We start from the raw sequence: 21,676 nt of genomic DNA on the forward strand, positions 1-21,676 counted from the left end.
GCAGACAAAAATCAGCTTGGAGAGAATCAACCGCAGTACAGAATATGAAAATACAATGCAGAAAAGCTGAGCGGATGTGGCGGAAGACGAAACTTGAAATCCACTATAGCATCTATAAAGACAGCCTTCGTGCTTTCAATGTGGAACTAGGCAAAGCTAGACAGTCATTCTTCTCAAACCTTATAAACAGTAACTTAAACAACACTCGCACTCTTTTTGCTACTATTGAGAGACTGACAAACCCCCCCAGTCAGATTGCCAGTGAAATGCTCTCTGACAGCGAATGCAATGAGTTTGCTTCCTTCTTTTCTGAGAAGATCAATAATATCAGGAAGGCAATTAACACATCCTCAAGTTATGCAGAGGTCAAACAGATTCGACCGCAATATCAAAAAGAAGATACTATGTCTGTTTTTGAAGCAATTGATAGCAAAATATTGGAAGAAATAGTGCAGCACCTTACATCATCAACCTGCTATCTTGGCACACTTCCCACATCTTTTTTCAAAAGGATGCTTAACTGTTTAGAAGCAGATCTCTTAGAAGTGGTGAACGCCTCACTTCTTTCTGGGACTTTTCCAAACTCCCTGAAAATTGCAGTTGTTAAACCCCTTCTGAAAAAGAGCAATCTTGATAAAACCATATTGAGCAACTATAGACCAATATCAAACCTTCCTTTTATAGGAAAGATTATTGAAAGGGTAGTCTTTAATCAGCTGAACAACTACTTAAACTCCAATGGATACCTGGACAATTTTCAATCTGGTTTCCGACTACATTACAGCACAGAGACAGTGCTCATTAAGATAATAAATGATATTCGCTTAAATTCTGATTCTGGCAAAATATCAGTGCTGGTACTACTAGATCTCAGTGCTGCGTTTGACACTGTCGATCATAACATACTACTAGAGAGACTGGAAAACTGGGTCGGGCTTTCTGGGATGGTACTCAAATGGTCCATGTCATACTTAGAAGGGAGAGGTTATTATGTGAGTATAGGAGAGCATAAGTCTAAGTGGATGTCCATGAAATGCGGAGTCCCACAAGGCTCAATTCTTGCACCGCTCTTGTTTAGCCTGTATATGCTCCCACTAAGTCAAATAATGAGAAAGAACCAAATTGCCTATCACAGCTATGCTGATGATACCCAGATTTACCTAGCCTTATCACCAAATGACTACAGCCCCATTGACTCCCTCTTTCATTGATGAAATTAACAGTTGGATGTGCCAAAAATGTCTTCAGTTAAACAAGGAGAAAACTGAAGTCATTGCATTTGGAAACAAAGATGAAGTTCTCAAGGTGAATGCATACCTTGACTCTAGGGGTCTAACAACCAAAAATCAAGTCAGGAATCTTGGTGTGATTCTGGAGACAGACCTTAGTTTCAGTAGTCATGTCAAAGCAGTAACTAAATCAGCATACTATCATCTCAAAAACATTGCAAGAATTAGATGTTTTGTTTCCAGTCAAGACTTGGAGAAACTTGTTCATGCCTTTATCACCAGCAGGGTGGACTATTGTAATGGTCTCCTCACCGGCCTTCCCAAGAAGACAATTAGACAGCTGCAGCTCATCCAGAACGCTGAACGCTGCTACCAGAAAATCTGAGCATAGCACACCAGTCCTTAGGTCCTTACACTGGCTACCAGTTATAAGTTATATTGATTTTGATTTTAAAGTACTTTTACTCGTTTATAAATAACTCAATGGCCTAGGACCTAAATACATAGCAGATATGTTCACTGAATATAAACCTAACAGACCACTCAGATCATTAGGATCGAGTCAGTTAGAAATACCAAGGGTTCACACAAAACAAGGGGAGTCCGCTTTTAGTTATTATGCCGCCCGCAGTTGGAATCAGCTTCCAGAAGAGATCAGATGTGCTAAAACATTAGTCACATTTAAATGCAGACTCAAAACTCATCTGTTTAGCTGTGCATTTATTGAATGAGCACTGTGCGATGTCCGAACTGATTGCACTATATTTTATGTATAATCGTTTTCCATTCTTAACCGTTTTAAATTAATTTTAAACCTCTTAAATCAATTTGTAAATCATTTTCAAAGTTTTAAATTCCTTGTCTTGTTGTTGTGATTATTTATTATTATTTTTTAATTGATTTTATGTAAAGCACTTTGAATTACCATTGTGTACGAAATATCCTATATAAATAAACTTGCCTTGCCTAAATCAACATGCGAGAAATCTGTTCCACTCGTACGATTAATCGGATCTTTCTGACCTTCTATGGTGTCTTCTTTTCCAGTTTCATCCCGTTAGCTCGTATTTTCTGTAAGGATAGTAAATGAGTGTCTAATTAACCATTTGCATCAGAAGCTGCAAATGAAAGCAGACTTCTAATGATCTGCGCAGACGGAGTTAATGAGTTGTCTAAACTCAACTGCATATGTGAAGTCTCTTTGTACCGGAGGATCTCACCGCGGCATCAGAATGCACGTCACCTGTCACACCTGAAAGGTTTCAAGTTCCTCTTGCAATCAACTGCGAAAAATCAGACACAGCGCCACCTGCTGGAACAAACTCACCTGAACCTGAAGAACACCTACTTATCTTGTCCTTTCAAAGATCATTCACAAGAATTTCCATGACATTTGGAGTTGTTTGTGATTATTGGATGGAAAATAATAATTATTCTGGATCCTAGAACAGAAATATCTTAAAGTAGAAACAATCTGCCAATGGCTTTTACATGAATATTCACAGGATTTTATATTAGATGTTTTGTTTCCAGTCAAGACTTGGAGAAACTTGTTCATGCCTTTATCACCAGCAGGGTGGACTATTGTAATGGTCTCCTCACCGGCCTTCCCAAGAAGACAATTAGACAGCTGCAGCTCATCCAGAACGCTGCTGACTAGAACCAGAAAATCTGAGCATAGCACACCAGTCCTTAGGTCCTTACACTGGCTACCAGTTATATTTAGGATTGATTTTAAAGTACTTTTACTCGTTTATAAATCACTCAATGGCCTCCTAGGACCTAAATACATAGCAGATATGTTCACTGAATATAAACCTAACAGACCACTCAGATCATTAGGATCGAGTCATTTAGAAATACCAAGGGTTCACACAAAACAAGGGGAATCCGCTTTTAGCTATTTTGCCGCCCACAGTTGGAACCAGCTTCCAGAAGAGATCAGATGTGCTAAAACATTAGGTCACATTTAAATCTAGACTCAAAACTCATCTGTTTAGCTGTGCATTTGTTAAATGAGCACTGTATGATATCCAAACTGATTGCACTGTATTTTATGCAATCTGAATTGATTGCACTGTATTTTATGTATAATCATTTTCTAGTCTTAAATTCATTTTAAATAAATGTTTTAATCATTTTCAAAGTTTTTAAATTCCTTTTTTTATTTTTTTATGTTTATTTTACTTTTATTATCTGTGTGTTGTTGTTGTCTCCGTGTACTGGAAGCTTGTGACACTATAACAAATTCCTTGTATGTGCACACATACTTGACAATAAAGCTCTTTCTGATTCTGATTTATTTTTTATGATTATTTTACTTTTTTTTATGTAAAGCACTTTGAATTACCATTGTGTATGAAATGTGCTATATAAATAAACTTGCCTTGCCTTTTATTTATTTATTTTTGTCACCTCCTGACTTCTTCCAGAGGAATGGTTGGCGCCTAAGAGAAGGAATATTTGTAAATGGACAACCTCTGACTGCTTTTGAGTCTGTGAAAGTGGCTTAGCAGTAGTCAAAGCAAAAGCACCTCTTTGAACTCGAGCATGTTCGGTGCAGCAAGGCAAATGTTTGGTGCTTAAGAGAGCTACTTCTTTAGTAGAGGCAGCAAATTGTGAAAGGTTTTTACTAACACATGGACAGTTTCTAAAAAGATTTTAACAATTTGCACCATTACGGTAATAGTGATTACCGCAGGGTTAAACTACTTTGGCATGCCCATCCAAATTTACTCATTCATTTCCATGCTCACTATATCTGTACTTGATTTTTGCTTCAGCGAACATGTTAAGAGCAAGGACAAAAACAAAGAACAGGGCACACAGGGTATGAATATGAGATTTTTCCGCTCGACTGTGCACAGAAGTTTCAAATGGTCTTGTACCACAGCATTTCTATTATAACTAAATTGGCCTGGATTTCGATTTTCTGAAGGCCATCCACTGCTAACCATTCTTGTCCTGCGGGTCCTATTTTAAGCTACTGCTATGGAGGCAAGTGTGGAAGTGAAGCAGCAAGAACTGGGATAGTGCTTGAATACACAGCTCCAGGGAATTATACCACAAGAAAATGTAATTGCTTTGCACAGGGGCACTGGTCTTTACATGTAGGGTGGCATGTGTCCGCTGACTTTATCTACATACTAGAATGGGACCAAAAAAAAAGGTGTGTAGAGGGCAGTAAAAAAATAAAAAGTATGTATAATGAATTTACACAGTATATATGTAATACAGTGCTAGAGTGGGGTTCCGGAATTAAAAACCACATTAATATTCTCCATAGGGAAATTTATTTTTAACAATAACTTAAAGATAGACCTGTTATGATCTCTGAGGTTGTTAATCAATAGCATATGGTTTTTGTTGAAGCCATCAGTCTGCATTATTTTACTTAATTCCAGGTGAAAAACTACAATTACCTGTGATTCTATTAAAAAATCTCTAACAATCAGGAATGGCACTTTTGTTAAGATCAAACTTACTACAGCTATTTTCTAAAGTTTTTCTTTGGTGATGGTATGAACACTTTTTTTTTTTTTTATTGAAATTTCCTATAAATGCCAAAAGTCAACATCATTTGTTGAACATCATCTTACCATTTAAGAATGTTACGCTACATTATTAAAGTCCAGCCATTCATGGTTATTTTCCACTTTGCTTTGTAGAGGTGCTTGGTAATACATTTCCCATCTTGTCTGTCCTCTTGATCTTCTTTCATTGCTTTTTTGAAGTAAACTGACATCTTATTTCCTTCAAAATACAAAAAGCACTGCTCTGTAGAAAATGACTCAAATTTTTCACTTGTTTTGATTCATAAGGATGCCACCGCTTATTGCCCACAATTCATCTGTGCCCATATGAATGCAGAAATCGACAGATCCATTGTAAGGCTTATTCATGTTAGATTACTCAAAGATGCTGATATTCACCTCAATTGTAGACCAATCAAAAACTACCATGTTATTGCTAGTACTGTATTGTTATCTCTAGTACAGCGAGTACATGCTGTGTTGTCCTTCACTCACGGTGTTTCTACACATGAATAATGCATTTATCAGAACATGACAAAAACCATTTCAGGGTATTTGTTTGCATTCACTGTGGTGGTACAATTGAATCATGTTGCCTTGATCCCAAAATTAACTGAATATTAACTGCGAATAGTATAAATGATTTGTAGTATGATTTGTATAGATTACATTATAACAAAATGCTGTCCTGTACCAGTCATGAATACTTTACATCTTTCCAAAGCATCCAAACAGGCAGAGAGTTTCAGGAGATTTCCCTTGAAGTTCTGCCATTGACACAGAAAATATGCCAACGCTTAGCAACGCTCTGTCATTTTAAATTTCTTGGACAGTCATACACTTGTGCACAAAAGTAGATCAATTGCGTATTTGATATCTCAGCTGCTGACACAAATACAGTCAAATAAATCCTGTAATGCTTATGGGGAAAAAACTGAAGGAAACGTTTATGCACAAATTCTCAATGGTTAGAATTACATCAGCAAGAGGAAAAAAATATTCCTTATTCACGGAGAAGAATAAACGAGGATCAATATGTAAAATAAGAAAGCACCAAAATATTCAATGTTCACAATATACTGTATCATATGATAAGTCAGGGATTAAATCATCTGCAAATCAAATGTAAGACTTTTTTTTATAACTTTTTAAGACCTGTACAAATAAAGTTTATACCATATGTCCACACAGAACAAGGACCCGCTGAGACCCCATAAATGACTTTTTAGTTAGTCAGTTTAGCTGCTCAGTTCACCAATATGCAACGTCCATAATGTAAACTTTTATTCAACACCTATTTTGTGTCAAGTTATCATTTGTTATAGCCTGAAAAATTAATGTTGGTGCATCCCTAAAAAACTGGCAATAACTAAGCAGCTACAATCCCAAAAGAAACAAGAAATCATAAAACTGGGAGTTCCAAAACAGCTGGAGCAGCCAGAGAGAAATTCAGCATGTAATGCTGATTTCTGAGCTGGTACTGAGCTCTCGTGAGACTTTGACGATTATTTCAAAAGCATGCCCGACAGGACGGCCATTCTCAGGTAAGGATGTGAAATTCCTTTGTTTCTCCTTGACTGAGCATCAGCTGGGAATAAGCACTCATTTGCGGAGTGCAGGGAGGAGGGAAACATAGGTCTAAGATGGGGAGTGTAATTTTCTTGTTTAATGTACCATGCGCAAAAAATAAGATCTTACGTGTTCCTCTAGAATTATAATTAAGGACACGATGGAAGGGTGGCAAATTATCTCCAGCATCAAAATAAGACAGCTGAATAACTTGGCCTTCTAATATTTTCTCTTGTTCATTTGGGTGACCCTCTCAAGAGTTATTGAGGGATGAAGAAAGAGAATGACATCAGCAAAAAAAGTAGAACATCAAAGAATTGCTACAATCACAAAAATATACTTCAGTAACTGTCTGGGGACAAAAACCTGTGGAAAACCAGGACAATGTGAGGGAGAACAAGCTAAAGTTGAAGAGTTACCTTGTCTGCATCGACTTTCCCTTTGACAAACTCTGACCTCCAGAACTGCAGGGCCTGTTCCAGAGTAAGACCAATGCCCTTGAGGAAGAGGCCATACTGCATGCGTCCACCGTGCCGCAGGTGGTGGTTCTCTCTCAGTGCCTTGTGGAGATGCCTCATACACAAAGGAAAGGACTTGCCCGAGAGCTGGGGAAGCGAAGAAAAGAGAAGAGTGATTATTGAAAATGGCTTGATTTATAAATTAGCCAATTTTGAGGTGCAGACAGCTATCGATTCCTTAAAAGACTACAAGCACAGAGTCCACTGTAAACACAAAACAACTGTGACACAATCAAGCCAATCAAGAAATATTTGATTTTAAATTTACAATTATGTGTGATTAGGACAAAAACTCTAATTTACATGGAATAGCTTTACCACACCTCGTTAAAATGTGGTGAAATACTGATATGAGGATTCAAAACAGAGGCACCAAGTTAAAAAAGTCTTTGATTTAATGCAAAGGCTTTAATTACAAGCGATTTCCATGCATCCATTAATGTTCAAATAAAAGCAAAAAGTGAAGGACAAAATTTTGCATGTGCTGATGAGCCACTTAATTGGAACAGCAACCGGCCCTGAGATGAAATACACACACACACACACACACACACACACACACAGAAAGCAGATCTTTCCACAGACAGCTTTCTTCCCTAGAAACATCTGTGCACATCCACACCAACCACCAAAGTAGGACATACTCAATGTCCTAGCAACTTGAGAATTCAGGAAAAGGAAAACTTTAATATGCGCACAAGTCTTAAGTGCCAAATATAAAGCAAGTATGTGCTCCTGAGTAAATTTATTTACCAAATATTTTTTTTTAATTCCCAATAAACATATATACACATATATATATACACACATATATACATATATATATATATATATATATATATATATATACATATATATATACATATATACATATACATATATATATATATATACATATACATATATATACATATACATATATATACATATACACATATATATATATATATACACACATATATATATACACATATATATATATATATATATATATACATAATATAGAGAATTAATGCAACTCTGTCAATAACTTTAGTTGTTACTTACTGCATCAATCTGCTCAAGAGAAATTTTTCCGATGTTCTTCTGAATGCTGTAGTCCTGACCCACATAGGCATGGCTACAACAAAAAAATAAGGGAACAAATGATAAGAGCCAATCACAGTGAAGAAGAAATCACAAGGTCAGAGTAGAACACAGGCTAACAGGCATCTTATTCAAATGCATTCTTGTTTTCTGGTGGAGGAACAAAACTAGAGCCCGACCGATATGGTTTTTTTGGGGCCGATACCGATACCGATATTAAGGAATAAAAAAAAAGGCCGATACCGACATATCGACCGATATTCTTTGTGTATATTATAGTACAGTACCAGTCAAAAGTTTGGACACTTTCCCATTCGTGTGTCCAAACATTTGACTGGTACTATATATAGAATACAGTATATACATAAACAGAATATATATACATAAACACATTTTTTGTAATGGTCACTCAAATGTGGTGATCAAACACTTATAATGACGTGACAGAGCTATGTAATGGACGCAGGGCATTTAACAATTTAACAATAAACTTTACTATCCAAAATGAGTCTGACATCAGTGCACTGAACAGTAAGGTTTAAGTTTATTCAACTTTAATTCAATTCAGTTCCATTCAACTTTATTCCGTTGAAGTTTATTTCACTTTGGAAAATTCATTCACGTATTTGCGCTACTGTCTTCACACACAGACGAAACTTACTAGAGAAGTGTGAAGTGTGACATAATATAGGGGAGTGCGATGCACAAAGTAACAGGGGGGGGGGTTAGTTGTAACACTAACAACTAACCCCCCCGTTGTAAACACTTTACTATTTTACCATAGTAAAATAAAAATTCTGGTTTAAGTAAATTTTTTATCTCAGTTTTTACTATTCATTTAAAATGAGACAAATCTGCTATTATTTTAATCTCCAATCTGTTATTTATCAGTTCAGATAGTTTTTTAATGCTTTGATTACTAGCAGAAGACACTAACCAGTTTTAAATTCCAGTTGGTCGCCAGTAGCAAACAATGGAGCGCGCTCTGCTGGACAAACTAAGTAATTACACCATTTCAAGCATTTTATCTGCATTATATGTTCTGTAAAAAAAAAATTTCATATCGGCGGCATATTCGCCGATACCGATATATCGGCGACAGGCTCATATCGGCCGATAATATCGGCAAAACGATATATCGGTCGGGCTCTAAACAAAACACTGCAAGTGGAGCACATGCCTCAAAACAATACAGATTCTGCAAGATGCAGACCTGATAGCTTCTTAGCAATGCCACATTTTTAAAAAGTGGTTAAGTTGGAGGCAATATTAGAGACTGAAGTAGGGTTTTTAGGCAAGCAAAAGTTTTAGCCCACTGAAGCAAATTTTATATAATTTGTTGCAAATTTTCCTCAAAGATGATCAAAGATGCCCTAAGTATTCCTAACACATTTACCCTCTATTTTGGTCCAAATGTAGGAACAAGACACAAATATTTATTTTGAATGATGTTGGCTGGATGAAATAAAATATATATAGCAGAAACTGCAAGAATATTGCAAAATATATTTTTGGAAATGGAGAAAGATTACCCTTTTTTTTTTTTTTTACTGGAACGCATACACTACCACTCAAAATAATTTTTATACTTTTATTCAGCAAGGATGTATTAAATTGATAAAAAATGACAAAATACTTGTTACAAAATATTTATATTTCAAATAAATGCCGTTCTTTTGAACTTTCTATTCATCCAAAAATGTAAGTAATTATAATAAGATAGAATAAGTAATAATAAGAAATTATTCTTGAGCACCAAAGAAGCATATTAGAATAATTTCTGAGGATCATGTGACAGAAGACTGGAGTAAAGATGCTGAAATGGCTTTGCCATCACGGGAATAAATTACATCATAACATGTATTAAAATAGAACCGCTTTTTTAGTAACATTAACAGACATGGTGAGATCATGATGATGGCAAATACTATACAACATCCGAAACAACAATTTCATGAGTAGCTCATACAAAAATGGGACTGGTGCAAAGAAGCAGATTCCTTCTGGTCCCACAAAACAGTGCCACATCCGCTGAGGCCGTGTGTGAGGGTATTAGAGCTGGGCAAAAAAAATAGATTTTTCGATATATCGTTTTTTAAAATGTGGTCGATTTAATATCGATTCTCGAAGGCCACGAATCGATTTTTTTCAATATTTATTTCCACAAACATTGAACATAAGATTTACGTTAATCTTATTACTAGTCTAATCCACTAGGTGTCACCCCCTTATTTACCTTGCGCGATGTTACAACGGAGAGTCCGTCATTCATTCATTGCTTAAAATGGCGGATTCTGGTGCGTTCCCGACGTCAACACCACCTTCAACAGAGCTCTACAGTGCGACCGAAAACTACTGCGTGTGACTATAAACATTTTTTTAGGAGCACCAGTGCGACTGACCCGATCATCATCATACTTGTGGTTGCGCTCAGGGGAGCTTCAAAGGTTTCTACGTGTTTTTGCAGCGTTGAGTAATGTATCACAGACATATCTCACGAATCCTTTCATAAGCAAAGTGAGAGATTCATTGCGCAGTGTAGAGAGCTTCGTTGATTATAGATGTGAGATCGAGATGAGCTAAGATGAGTGCCAGTTTTTAATGATTTTTAAAGGAGTTTGTAAATGTGATACTGATTTAAATCGAATCGAATTGGAACATCTGAATCGATACCCAGCCCTAGAGGGTATGAATAATTAATCATTTCCAGGCCCTGCTTTCCCATTCCTCTACATTCCCTCACTGTTCAGCTGCACACCGGCCCCTCACATGCTCTTATCTGGCTTGCCCAGTGCTAAGAAAAAGTAAAAGAGTCTACTAGCCAATCCTCTGCAGCCACAACTGTCGCCTCTAAAGACACATCTAATTAAAATGCTCTCATTCAGAGTCCATCAAAAAGTAAATGAATTGACTGCTGGGAATGCAGCCATTGTTCCCCTTCACTGCGAGCAAGTGGAGGAACGCGGTCGTCCGTGCATGCGGCATGGCCAATGACAGAGGGGACCAGCTTTAATCTACACTGGTATCCCCACTGGGCTGCAGCCAAAATGCAAGACCAGGTTCACATGTGGAGGACCCTTAGTGCATCATAATGGTACTGTGCCGAGAGTATTAATGAAAGAGACTGAATGAAAGCGAGTGCAAGAGATAAAGGAAAGCAGTCGGAGTCACGTTGGGTACCGGCTGGCCTTGAGTGGACTGTTTGATCTGTCCTCAGTTGGCCAAGAAAATTGCAAGCAACAACTAAGGATTATTGTTTGAATGTTTTTCTACTATTTTTTTTTTTTTTAAGAAACAAAAAGAGAGAAGACCTATGTGGATATGTCTGAATAAAATAGCTGACTGTCACAAAGCTGCTGTAATAATCACTATGCAATAATAAAGAGTATATATATTTTAAAGTCGGAAGAGATATACAGTACATATTTCCAATGGTGTCAATTACCTGAGGTGGCTCAAAAGAGGCTGGAGTCGTTCATCAGACTGTACCGTTGGCAGGGATCGTGCAGTCATCTAGAAGGGAAAAAAAAACATTTAAAAATATGTTAAGGGTCAGAGGTTAAAGCAATTTTTACAGTGGTGCAGTAAAGATAAATTCAAAAGGTCAATAGCTGGAGCATGAACTATGAATTTATCCGAACAGCGTAATGAATAATTTTCCTGGGGTAATAAAAGGTACCCAATGAGCTGGAAGTCTTTTAGATGGCCAAAAGATACATAACATATAAATACTGTATTACTTACAAACCAAATGATAAACACAAAAAAAAAAAGTGTTTAGTAGCAGAAATTGTGTCAAATCAAATCTCAGTTTTTTTTCAGTAAATAATGTTTTTAAATATCTTCAGCACAAGATCATAAATCAACGCTGGCGCTAAAGTGGCAGGATATATGTTAACTGAAGCAAAACAGAGACAATGATGAAGAGACACGGAGGTCTGAGGATGATCAAGCTATCGAGACGCTGACGAACTGCAGCGTAGGCAGCAAACTTTACAGTCCAATGACCACTGACACACAACCTTTAAAACTTGATCGTCCACCATCCAACTCCACAACACTGTTTCATTAAAACAAATGTATTAATTATCAATGACGACATTCATGGATTTAGAGGAATAAAAAGGACAAAAGCTCAGCAGTGCAGAAAAATAAGTAAGAAACATTTCTCAAATAAAAATAGGAGTGCCAAGTCTTCCAGGGTTTTCAGAATGGTCATGTGGGTCAATCCATCTTAAGTGGGCCAAATTTTAAATTGTATTTATTTTGTAATTATCTCTATGTTCTGATATTGCAAAACGTCTCTAGGTTATGTATGTAACCATGGTTCCCCGAGGGGAACAAGACGCTGCGTCAGAAACGCTTTCAGAACACCTCTGCGTGACCATGTCCTGAAGCATGTGTGAAATCAGCTAAATGGAATGGCGAGATGTCACAAGCGAGGTGACGTAGAAACCAGGAAGCTTAAAAGCTATTTTATCGATACCGATAATTAGATGATATTTTGCTGAGTGTTATTGTGCTGATATCTTAAGGACTGCCGTGGACAGCTGACTCGTATCTTCATATTCTGTGTGGTGGTCAGTTCACACTGAGAGAAATTAATATTTTCCAATAAGTTTAAACTTATTTTTACATTTTATGGGCATTTTTACCTTTATAAAGCCATTTCTTCTAAAAGTGTCCATTATCTTTTGAGTGAAATTCTTACATTTAATCAGTGAATTAGAATAAGTTACCAAGCAAATGAAATCAACACAGAAGCTGCATCTGAAGAGGCATTTAGATGTATTTACACACTGTTTAATGCGAGACATGAATGCATTTAACCTGTAATTACAAATGCATAAATAATGTTTTGATATATTAAACATAAAACATTGAATACTGATATTTGAAATTATTTAAATAATACTTTGAATGTGAAATTAAAACCGCCAGCAGGTGGCAGCAAGTCACTGTTAATAAGTGAGTCATTGCAACTGATCCGAATCATTTAAATGGTTGATTCATTCAGGAACGAAACACCGTCATGTTGCTCAGAGACGCAAAACAGCATTGTGGCTTTGTTTGGAAATATTTTTGTTGTTGAAATACAGCAAAAACAGGGTTAACTTCTTGTTTACTGAACTGTTGTAAAAAATCAGTATCACATTTGTAATCATGGTAATATTTGGAGACAAACGGCACTCTTCGTATGAAATTGATTATTAACTATATGAAATGGTAAAATATATACATTTTCTGCCATGTCTTGAATTTGTGATCATTCTATATGCATTTTAATAGACTGAATCATGCAGTGAAAGAACGCACTCTAAATGCGCACGCGCACTAGTCTAGACTTGACGTAATGTATCCGTGCGCTCTGTAGGAGTGTTTTGAATGGTTTTAGCAAAATATTTGATAATGTCAAATCGCACATCGTTAAAACAACAATTATGATATTAATCGCAGACGATATATATCGCATACCCCTAGGATGAACAATTCCATCCCCTGACCGAGTGACTGGAATCTCTTAGTGAGAGCTGTCGAGGAGGGACACTAGGTCTGAGAGCCAATCTCGGGCCGGCCAGAACGGGGCTACTAGAAATAGACGGACCCCATCCCAGCAGACTTTCTCCAGAACTCATGGGAGCAGAGCAATCGGGGAAAATACGTACAGACGCAGTCTCAACCACCTGGAAGGGAGTGTTTCAGAGCACAAAACACAGCCAACAATTTAAGTGCCAACATGAGATGGTGGCCTTCCCACATACCCTGGGCAGAGCAGCCACTCATGACGGCTCCCCAGGCCGTGAGGGAGGCATCTGTCGTTAGCATTACACGACGACAAGGAGCCCCCAACATTGGGCCTTGTGGCGGGAATCAAGGCTTCCTCCACATGTCTAAGGCACATAAGCATCGCTGCGTGACCGTGATCATGCGAAGCTGTTTGCCCCTCAGGGAAAACCCCTTGGTCCTGAGCCACCACTGCAAAGGTCTCATGTACAGCAGGCCAAAAGACACCACGTTGGACGCTGCTGCATTCAGACCCAACAGTCTCTGGAACTGTATTACAGTGAGTGACTGGCCTAGCCTCACACTGTTCATGGCTGTGAGATATCAAATAACAAGCAGGAGACTAATATGCCTGCATTGTTGTTGAAACCCATACAACACTGAGAAAAGCGGTTCTCTGTACTAGAGAAATCACACTCTTCTTGGTGTTCCACCTTAACCCCAGCTCTTTCATGTATGCGAGAACGACATCTCAATGCCAAACCGTAATCTGCTCTGATTGAGCTAATATCAACCAATCATTGATTTAATTAAATACGTGGATACCCTGGAGTCCCAGAGGAGCCAGAATTGCATCCACGCACTGGTGAAAGTGTGGGGTGACAGTGCTAGGCCGAAAGGAAGAACCCAAATATTGGAATGCTTTGCCCCCAAAAGCAAACCTTCGGAACTTCCTGTGTTGTGGAAGGATGGATACATGGATGTATGCCTCCTCTATGGTGACAAACCAGTCCTCGGATCTGATTTGAGTCACGACCTGTTTCAACGTCAGCATCTAGAATGTGAACGTTTTTAAAAGAATGATTCAGTCTGCACAGACCTAGAATCGGACGCAATCCCCCATCCTTCCATGGGACAATGAAGTACCAGATGTAAAACCCAGACACCCTCTTGAGAGGAGGAACACTTTCTGTGGCCTAATTGCTCACAAGAGTAACTACTTCCTGTTCCACTACCAGAGCCTGCCCAGGACACACCACCTGCAGGACCCATTGAGAAACATTTGGCAGAAGTTTCCACGCTGCCAAGAGGTCTACCAAGGGAACCAGTCTCTCAAGACGTGGCCTCTGGTGTATTTGGAGTAGTCAGTTCGGCGCCCTGAATCTGATTACTGGCAGGGAACGACCGACCTGACGGCTCTAATGCCCTCATCTGACCACGTTTCCAGGTGGACACTGAGAACTGCATTCGCTGAAGACCACTGTGCTCTAATTCACAACAGGTTGGGGGGTTAACAGACCGGCCTCCTGAGGGCACTGAGGAGAGACGGGCACCGCATGAGGTGTGAACCGCTCTTCCCCAGAGGGACCTGCCCTCAGAAGTTTGACGCCACTGGAATCAGGACTTCTTGCTGCACCGATATGAGGAGCTGGCCCACAGCAGGGGCTGTTCCCGCCCAGCAGCCCCTGAGATCTGGGTCTGCCGTGTAGGCTTTATCCACCAAATCCGCTTGGAGCCTTGTTGGGGCCTTCAGAGATGATGCTGTACTGGGGACAAGCGTCTGTTCCACCGTAGGCATCGCCCTATAGCCCTGCTCATTCAGCCCCCTAACATTAGAATAATTTGCAACTTAAGGGCTGAAGAGCTGGACTGAAAATGTTTTAACTGGTAGGTCCTGATGTGGAGGTTGTGATTTCGCACACCGGAAATTTCGATCCAATTTACTCTTAGGATGAACATCCTGCTTCTCAGCCGGCCAGTCAATGTTCAAGCTGGCTACGGCACGAGTTACAACCTCCACCAACTCCTCATATGCAATTAAATGCAGCCAAACAACCAGACAAGTGAAACACAGTCTGGACGTTAAGATGAATATTATAATATAATATGCAATTTAAAAGAATCGTGAATAATAGCTTGCAAACACATTAATACGTTTGCATGCGATTGGAGGAAAGAGAGAGAAAGAGGAAAAGAGAGAGCGCCCGGCATTATTTTGACTGACACATACAGAGCACTTGCTGAAGACACAGAAGCTAACGCTGTTTGTTTTGGATGTGCTTTTAAGCTTCCTGGTCTCTACATCACCATGACGTCTCGCCATTCCATTGGACTGATTTCACACATGCTTCAGGACACGGTCACACAGAGGCTTTCCCAAAGCGTTTCGGACGCAGTGGGAGTTCCCTGAAGGGGATCTAGAGTTTTTATTTTTATATTACTTGAATTTACTTGTTTAACCACAGCAGTCATCTTTGTGTCATGGTCCGCAACATGGTTACATGGATGTTTATGTAACCTCAATATCTCAGCTGAAGATGATCAGAGCTTGAAACAAAAACTGATTTCAAGGTACATGAAGATATAAAAAACATTTTGCACATTTCTCTTCCTTAAGCCTTCTACACACTGCACGATTTTCGGCTGTCCTAGACGAAAGATTGGCATTGTGAAACGTGGCAATTTCTGTGATCGTGGCTCCTAAACGGTGGTCCTATATCATACAGTGAGAGAGGTTGAAAGACGGCCGTTGTCACAGTCTTGCAACCAAAGACAGCCTACGATCATTTTCTGACAGTGTCAGAAATTCAGCATGATCATCGCAGTGTGAGTTTGCTGCTACGACCCACGTTTACTGGCCAGCCAATAAAAATGCGACATGAAATCAACGCGACACGGCGCTAAAACATAAAACTGCTTACCTCAAGCTCTTATTAGGGCTGGGCGGTATGACGGTATATATCGTTACCACGGAATAAAGTGTCTATCGTTAGAGATTTTGCTATATCATGTATTCCGCAGTATGCAAATATATCTGCGTAACATACTGCTTAAACGTTATATTCACCTTTGAGAGATAAGGAAACATGCATGAATGAGAAAATAAAGAGTGATGCACTTGATCAAGTTAAGTGCAATATGCAATAAAAAAAGAACTCAATGCGGTGCTCGCACTGACTGACACACACGAAGCACACACTCAGAAAGCGCCTCTCTCAGACAGCATGCGATCGCGAATTTGGCACGTGCATGATGTTTAATAAAGTTACTAAGTGCAATAAGCAGTGAAAAAAAGCTCAATCCTCTGCTCACTATGACTGACACACAGCCGAAGCGCGCGCACTGAAAGCCCCTCTCGGACAGCATGCGATTGCGAAAACAGATCTCTTTCTTGTTTTATTGTGCTTGAATAGTCAAAGCACAATGGGCATTATGTCATAATGCCCATCGTGTGGAGTATTCTCGTAAACACAGTCAGTTATGTGTTAAACAAATGTAAACAGTCGGGGGGAAACAGGATACGTTTCAGTATATTCGATTGGTCTTAAAGGGACAGCAGCCTTATTTACCTGCTGCTGTCTGTCATTATTAATGTTAATCATGTTTGATTGATACAGTGAAGACTATGCAGACTATGTTTTATTTATACACTTTATTGAATTTCTGCAATATTTCTTACTAGATGTTAAATAAACCTAGCCTACTGTAGCCGAATAAATTAAAAGTTTATTTCATATTTATTTGTTCTGTTGTGCTTGTAATTTGCTTCTTTTACTTAATTTTAATAGCAAAAATAAAATAGAAATCGCTATATCGAGGTATATATCGTTATCATGAAATTAAATTTCTCATGCCGTGAAATAAGATTTTGGTCATATCACCTATTTGTTTACCACTAGCGCATGCTGATGACGTTTTATTCTTCTATAGTAACGTGCATCGTAGCCTACGAGTTAATAGGTGTCATCATCGTACAGTCTGCATGCCTGTCGTACCCGAGTTTATCAGATCCATGTCGCACAGTGTGATATGCAATGATCTTATAGGATTGCTAAAATCGTCCAGTGTGTAGAAGGCTTTAGATTTAGAGCTTAGGTTCAATTATAATGATCAAGTTACACTTTTAGGGTTAGTTTATAATGAGAAGTGTGATGAAGAGACGCATTAAGTCCTACATTTCAGGGGTTACCCAAGTAAGTATAGTGCAGAACATTTCAGGTTTGAGATTTCTCTTAATTTTTTATTTTTAAATGTGGACCAGAAAGCACTATTGGGCTGATTTTTATTTTTTTTTAAATGGGGACCAGAAAGCACTATTGGGCTGATTATCTCTGGTGGGGGACCAGGTTGCAAATTTAAATATGTTTTAAAATGCTGCAGATTGAAATATGTCACTAAGGTAAAGTTATCTCATCTTTAAAATTGCAAGAATAACTCAGTATCAGTAAGAATATGTAGAAAATAACTGAAAAAAATTACTGAAAACTATAAATAATGCTTTGTTCATACACCATGTGTGCAAAAGTGTGTGTATAGCTTTTAAAGAATTATATCTGTATAATAACCACTGGCAAAAATATACAGGTGCATCTCAATAAATTAGAATGTCGTGGAAATTTATTTCAGTAATTCAACTCAAATTGTGAAACTCGTGTATTAAATAAATTCAATGCACACAGACTGAAGTAGTTTAAGTCTTTGGTTCTTTATTAAATAATAAAGAGTATTTTTTTCTGACACAAATTTGCCAAAAAAAATGAACAAGCCCTGAACTTCTTGCTTAGAGAACACTCTCCAGCAAAAAACCGCAAATACGCAAAATTAACAAACAATAAGACATAACCAAGCCAGACCATGTTCCGCTGTCATCTATTCTAAACTTTAAAATCGTAATGGGTGACTTGATATATCATAATATTATTCCCAATCCCCAGCATTGGGAATAATATTATGAAACATCCAGGAAAGTACTCGTTTATCTTTGTATTTTGTCTTTTTCTGCACAATTGTGACACTTCTGAAAATCAGATTGAGTAAACATACAAACTCCATAAAAGAGACCCAGGAATCATTTTATCCTTTTGTATTATCAAAGTGAAATCCAAACCACATGTCATCGGAGATAAAAGCTCAGCACACATTCTGTCAAGATGGGAAGCAGCTTTCAATTTCATGCTCATTTAATGAGACACTCCCAGTAATGTCTTCTATCTGTCCTCCATGGCCATGAGAAGCCATTACAGTAACACACATAAGCCACGGCAGCTCACTAACATAACAGAAAACGAAGCACAGTCATTACTCCACAACAGCCATGTTGGTGATCCAGATAATTGGTAGGAAATAGAAGTCAGAAGCAGGAAAGTGGCATAGAGGGCTGGCCTGCTGAGGGTCAGTGTGCAGTGCTGTGGAGAGCCAACAGAAAGATGAGGAACATGGTGGCGGTGGCCCTGAGCCAGGTCACTTCTGTCCATTCCTGAGCATGACAATCACTTTCAGCTGAGCCTGTCAGGTATATAAGACACTGATAGGATGCTAGCTTGGAGCCTGATGTGATTTGCACAAGGTCGCACTCATCTCTTCACTACTGCAACTCCAAGCAATCCCATGTGTAAAGACATGCAAGTACATTAAAACTTTCACCTGCAGCTATAACATATGAAGTGCAACCAAGAGTGTACCTTAAAGTTAATTTAAACTATACATCTTCTCTTCACACGGTGTTCCCGAACATATGGCACTTTGGAATACATTGCCACATGATCACCATCATAAAGACTTTTCTCTACAGTAATTAAATTAAACTCGAAGAGATTGCTCATGGATCCCACGCTGCATATCCTGTAAAAATATCTGCATCAGCAATGATGACATATACAAATTCCTGCCTTTTCAGCTGTCACAAAGTCAGTAGCTGATAATTATTGCTACTGAAATCATGAAACTGAATTTCCACAGCACATAAATATAAAAAAAAAACACTGGAGTGTAGCTTTTAAGTAGTTCTCAATTAAAAGCTATTGCATTCATTTGTTACAGTAAATTTTCAAGTAAACAGTTGGTAAGAGAACAAAACAAATAAATTAAGAACCAGAAATGAATTACCAGAAATATCTAGTAGCAGGTCTATGAGACTGCATTTACACCACAAAGTCTAATGCACAAGTACAATAATACTTTGACACAAATGTTTTTGTCTTGACAGTTTACATTGAGCTCAAGACAGGCATCAACAAATATGCAATTTAGCTTTTTTTTTTTATTTAAGAAAAAAAATAGATATCCAAAATAATTTCATGCACACAATAACATGCAGGATCATGCCGTAAGGAATGTAAATGACTAACATGTGGTTTATGAATATTCTTGGTACCAAAGGATACAGTAACATTCACTAATATTTACTAATTCACAGCTAAACATATGCTTAGCATCCTTCTGTCTGGATTAAACCAATGTCATTTGTTATAGTGTTGCTATACTGAATAAAGATATTTTTCTTTGACAAAAGAAAAAAAAATGTGCAGAATTTTCTCCACGGAGAAAATTGCAGCATCTCTATCTTCTTTGAAGGAGATTCTTAATAGTTACAAGGAAATCGGGACATCTCAAAGAATGAAATTCATGTCAGTCCCCTTAAAACTAGAACCTGATTTGTTCATTTTCTGTTACTTGACTCTAACAAATCAGAAACACAAAGTGTACAAATTAAACACTTTGTGGAGAGTATGGTGAGACTGATTATCATGTTGGTTGCTTAAAGGGGGCATAACACACACAGTTTCACCCAATCTCATGTTAATCTTGAGTACCTATAGAGTAGTACTGCATCCTTCATATCTCCAAAAAGTCTTTAGTTTTATCATATTTATAAAAGAAAGATACAGCTTTACGATTCTCTCTGGAAAAAGCCGAACTCCTGGAGGCGTGCCGTGGGTGGAGCTAAAGAGTGACGAGCACTTGGGCGCCGAATGCCAACAAAACAAGACATTTGATGTCGTTTCACTTACCGTCTGTAGTTCTGAATCATGACCGGGATCTTTTATAGCTGGGACCGCTCCATCTTTCAGTATCAAACGATGTGCAAATCCAGTGTCGAACTGGGCCTTTTTTATAAAACGTTCGTCAACAAACACACTTGTGAAACTCCGTTGCTGCCCCGGAAAAACAAACTGTATCCACTGTTTACATAACGCTGGGTTCTTTAGGAAGCTGAACAAAGTTATTTCCCTTACAACCAAAAACACAGTTCTTTGGATTGGAGACATTCTTCCCGAGCAAGTCCCGTGTTAGCGCTGCCGCTGGATGAAGCGCGTTGATGGGCGTGATCTCGCTCTTGCTCTGGTCGATGCGTGCACGGGCACGTTCTTCCAGGAGAAATGCCCATGTAAGGAGTTCCACCCTCATTTACGTCATTAAGAGCCACGATCGAAAAAAAAAACCTCAGAAACTTGTACAAACCCAGAAGTAAGATTTTTGGCACAGAAATACTCTGTCATACGTCCAAATTGTTTTTTGAAACTTTGTCCATGCTTAGCATGAGAATCCAACTCTTTAACAGTGTAAACAACTCTGAATGCATGAAACAGCATTGTACCCTCCCTTTAAGACACATTACTAGGGAACAGATGTCTCAATAAAATATGCTTGCTGAGACAAATAAGGGAGAATTGGAAAGACAACTTCCCATCGGGTCGAAACAAGTAGTGCAAGGACATCCTTATACTGCAGCTGCGCAAATACTGTACAGTGTGTCCTTTCATACAGAAGCAGAGCATATCTGCTAACTTTCCATTTATGTTTGGATACAACATCACCGGATGACAGGCTGCTGAGACAAAAAAGAAACTGATCAAACATGCCAACTTGAAGCATTAAGCTTGATATGAAAATGAATTTACTTCAGCTGTTGTCACTTCAGAGATAAGCAGAAAAGAGCAAAGCAATGACTCTGTAGACCAGGGATGGGCAGTATTTCAGATACATGTATTTAAAATACGTATTTGAAATACAAAATACTATTTTGTATTTTGTATTTGAAAGCCTTCGGCAAAAATCAAATGTAATTTGTATGTAAATACATTTAAGATTAGTATTTTTGTATTTTCAAAATACATAAAATACTTTGTGCCAGTCAACCTCTTTATCAGTGTGCTGATTTAGTTCAGACACACCCCCTCCCCCAACCCCAACATTCATCACGTGAGCTGCAGCTGTACAACTCCATTCAGCATTG

General features: G+C 38.3%; 1 protein-coding gene across 1 annotated transcript in view; it reads right to left on the reverse strand.

The window, feature by feature from the left end:
* Positions 1 to 21,676, reverse strand: part of LOC107676604 (DNA primase large subunit-like) — a 94,434-nt gene that overhangs the window by 31,217 nt on the left and 41,541 nt on the right. Inside the window, exons 8-10 of the mRNA XM_016471184.1 lie at positions 11,381 to 11,448; positions 7,897 to 7,969; positions 6,751 to 6,936 (exon numbers count right to left, since the gene is read on the reverse strand). Of these exons, the coding sequence (XP_016326670.1) occupies positions 6,751 to 6,936; positions 7,897 to 7,969; positions 11,381 to 11,448 (327 nt within the window). The remainder of the gene's footprint in view (positions 1 to 6,750; positions 6,937 to 7,896; positions 7,970 to 11,380; positions 11,449 to 21,676) is intronic.

The sequence above is a fragment of the Sinocyclocheilus anshuiensis genome, unplaced genomic scaffold (assembly GCF_001515605.1).
Source record: "Sinocyclocheilus anshuiensis isolate Anshui unplaced genomic scaffold, SAMN03320099.WGS_v1.1 scaffold204, whole genome shotgun sequence".
NCBI lineage: Eukaryota > Metazoa > Chordata > Actinopteri > Cypriniformes > Cyprinidae > Sinocyclocheilus > Sinocyclocheilus anshuiensis.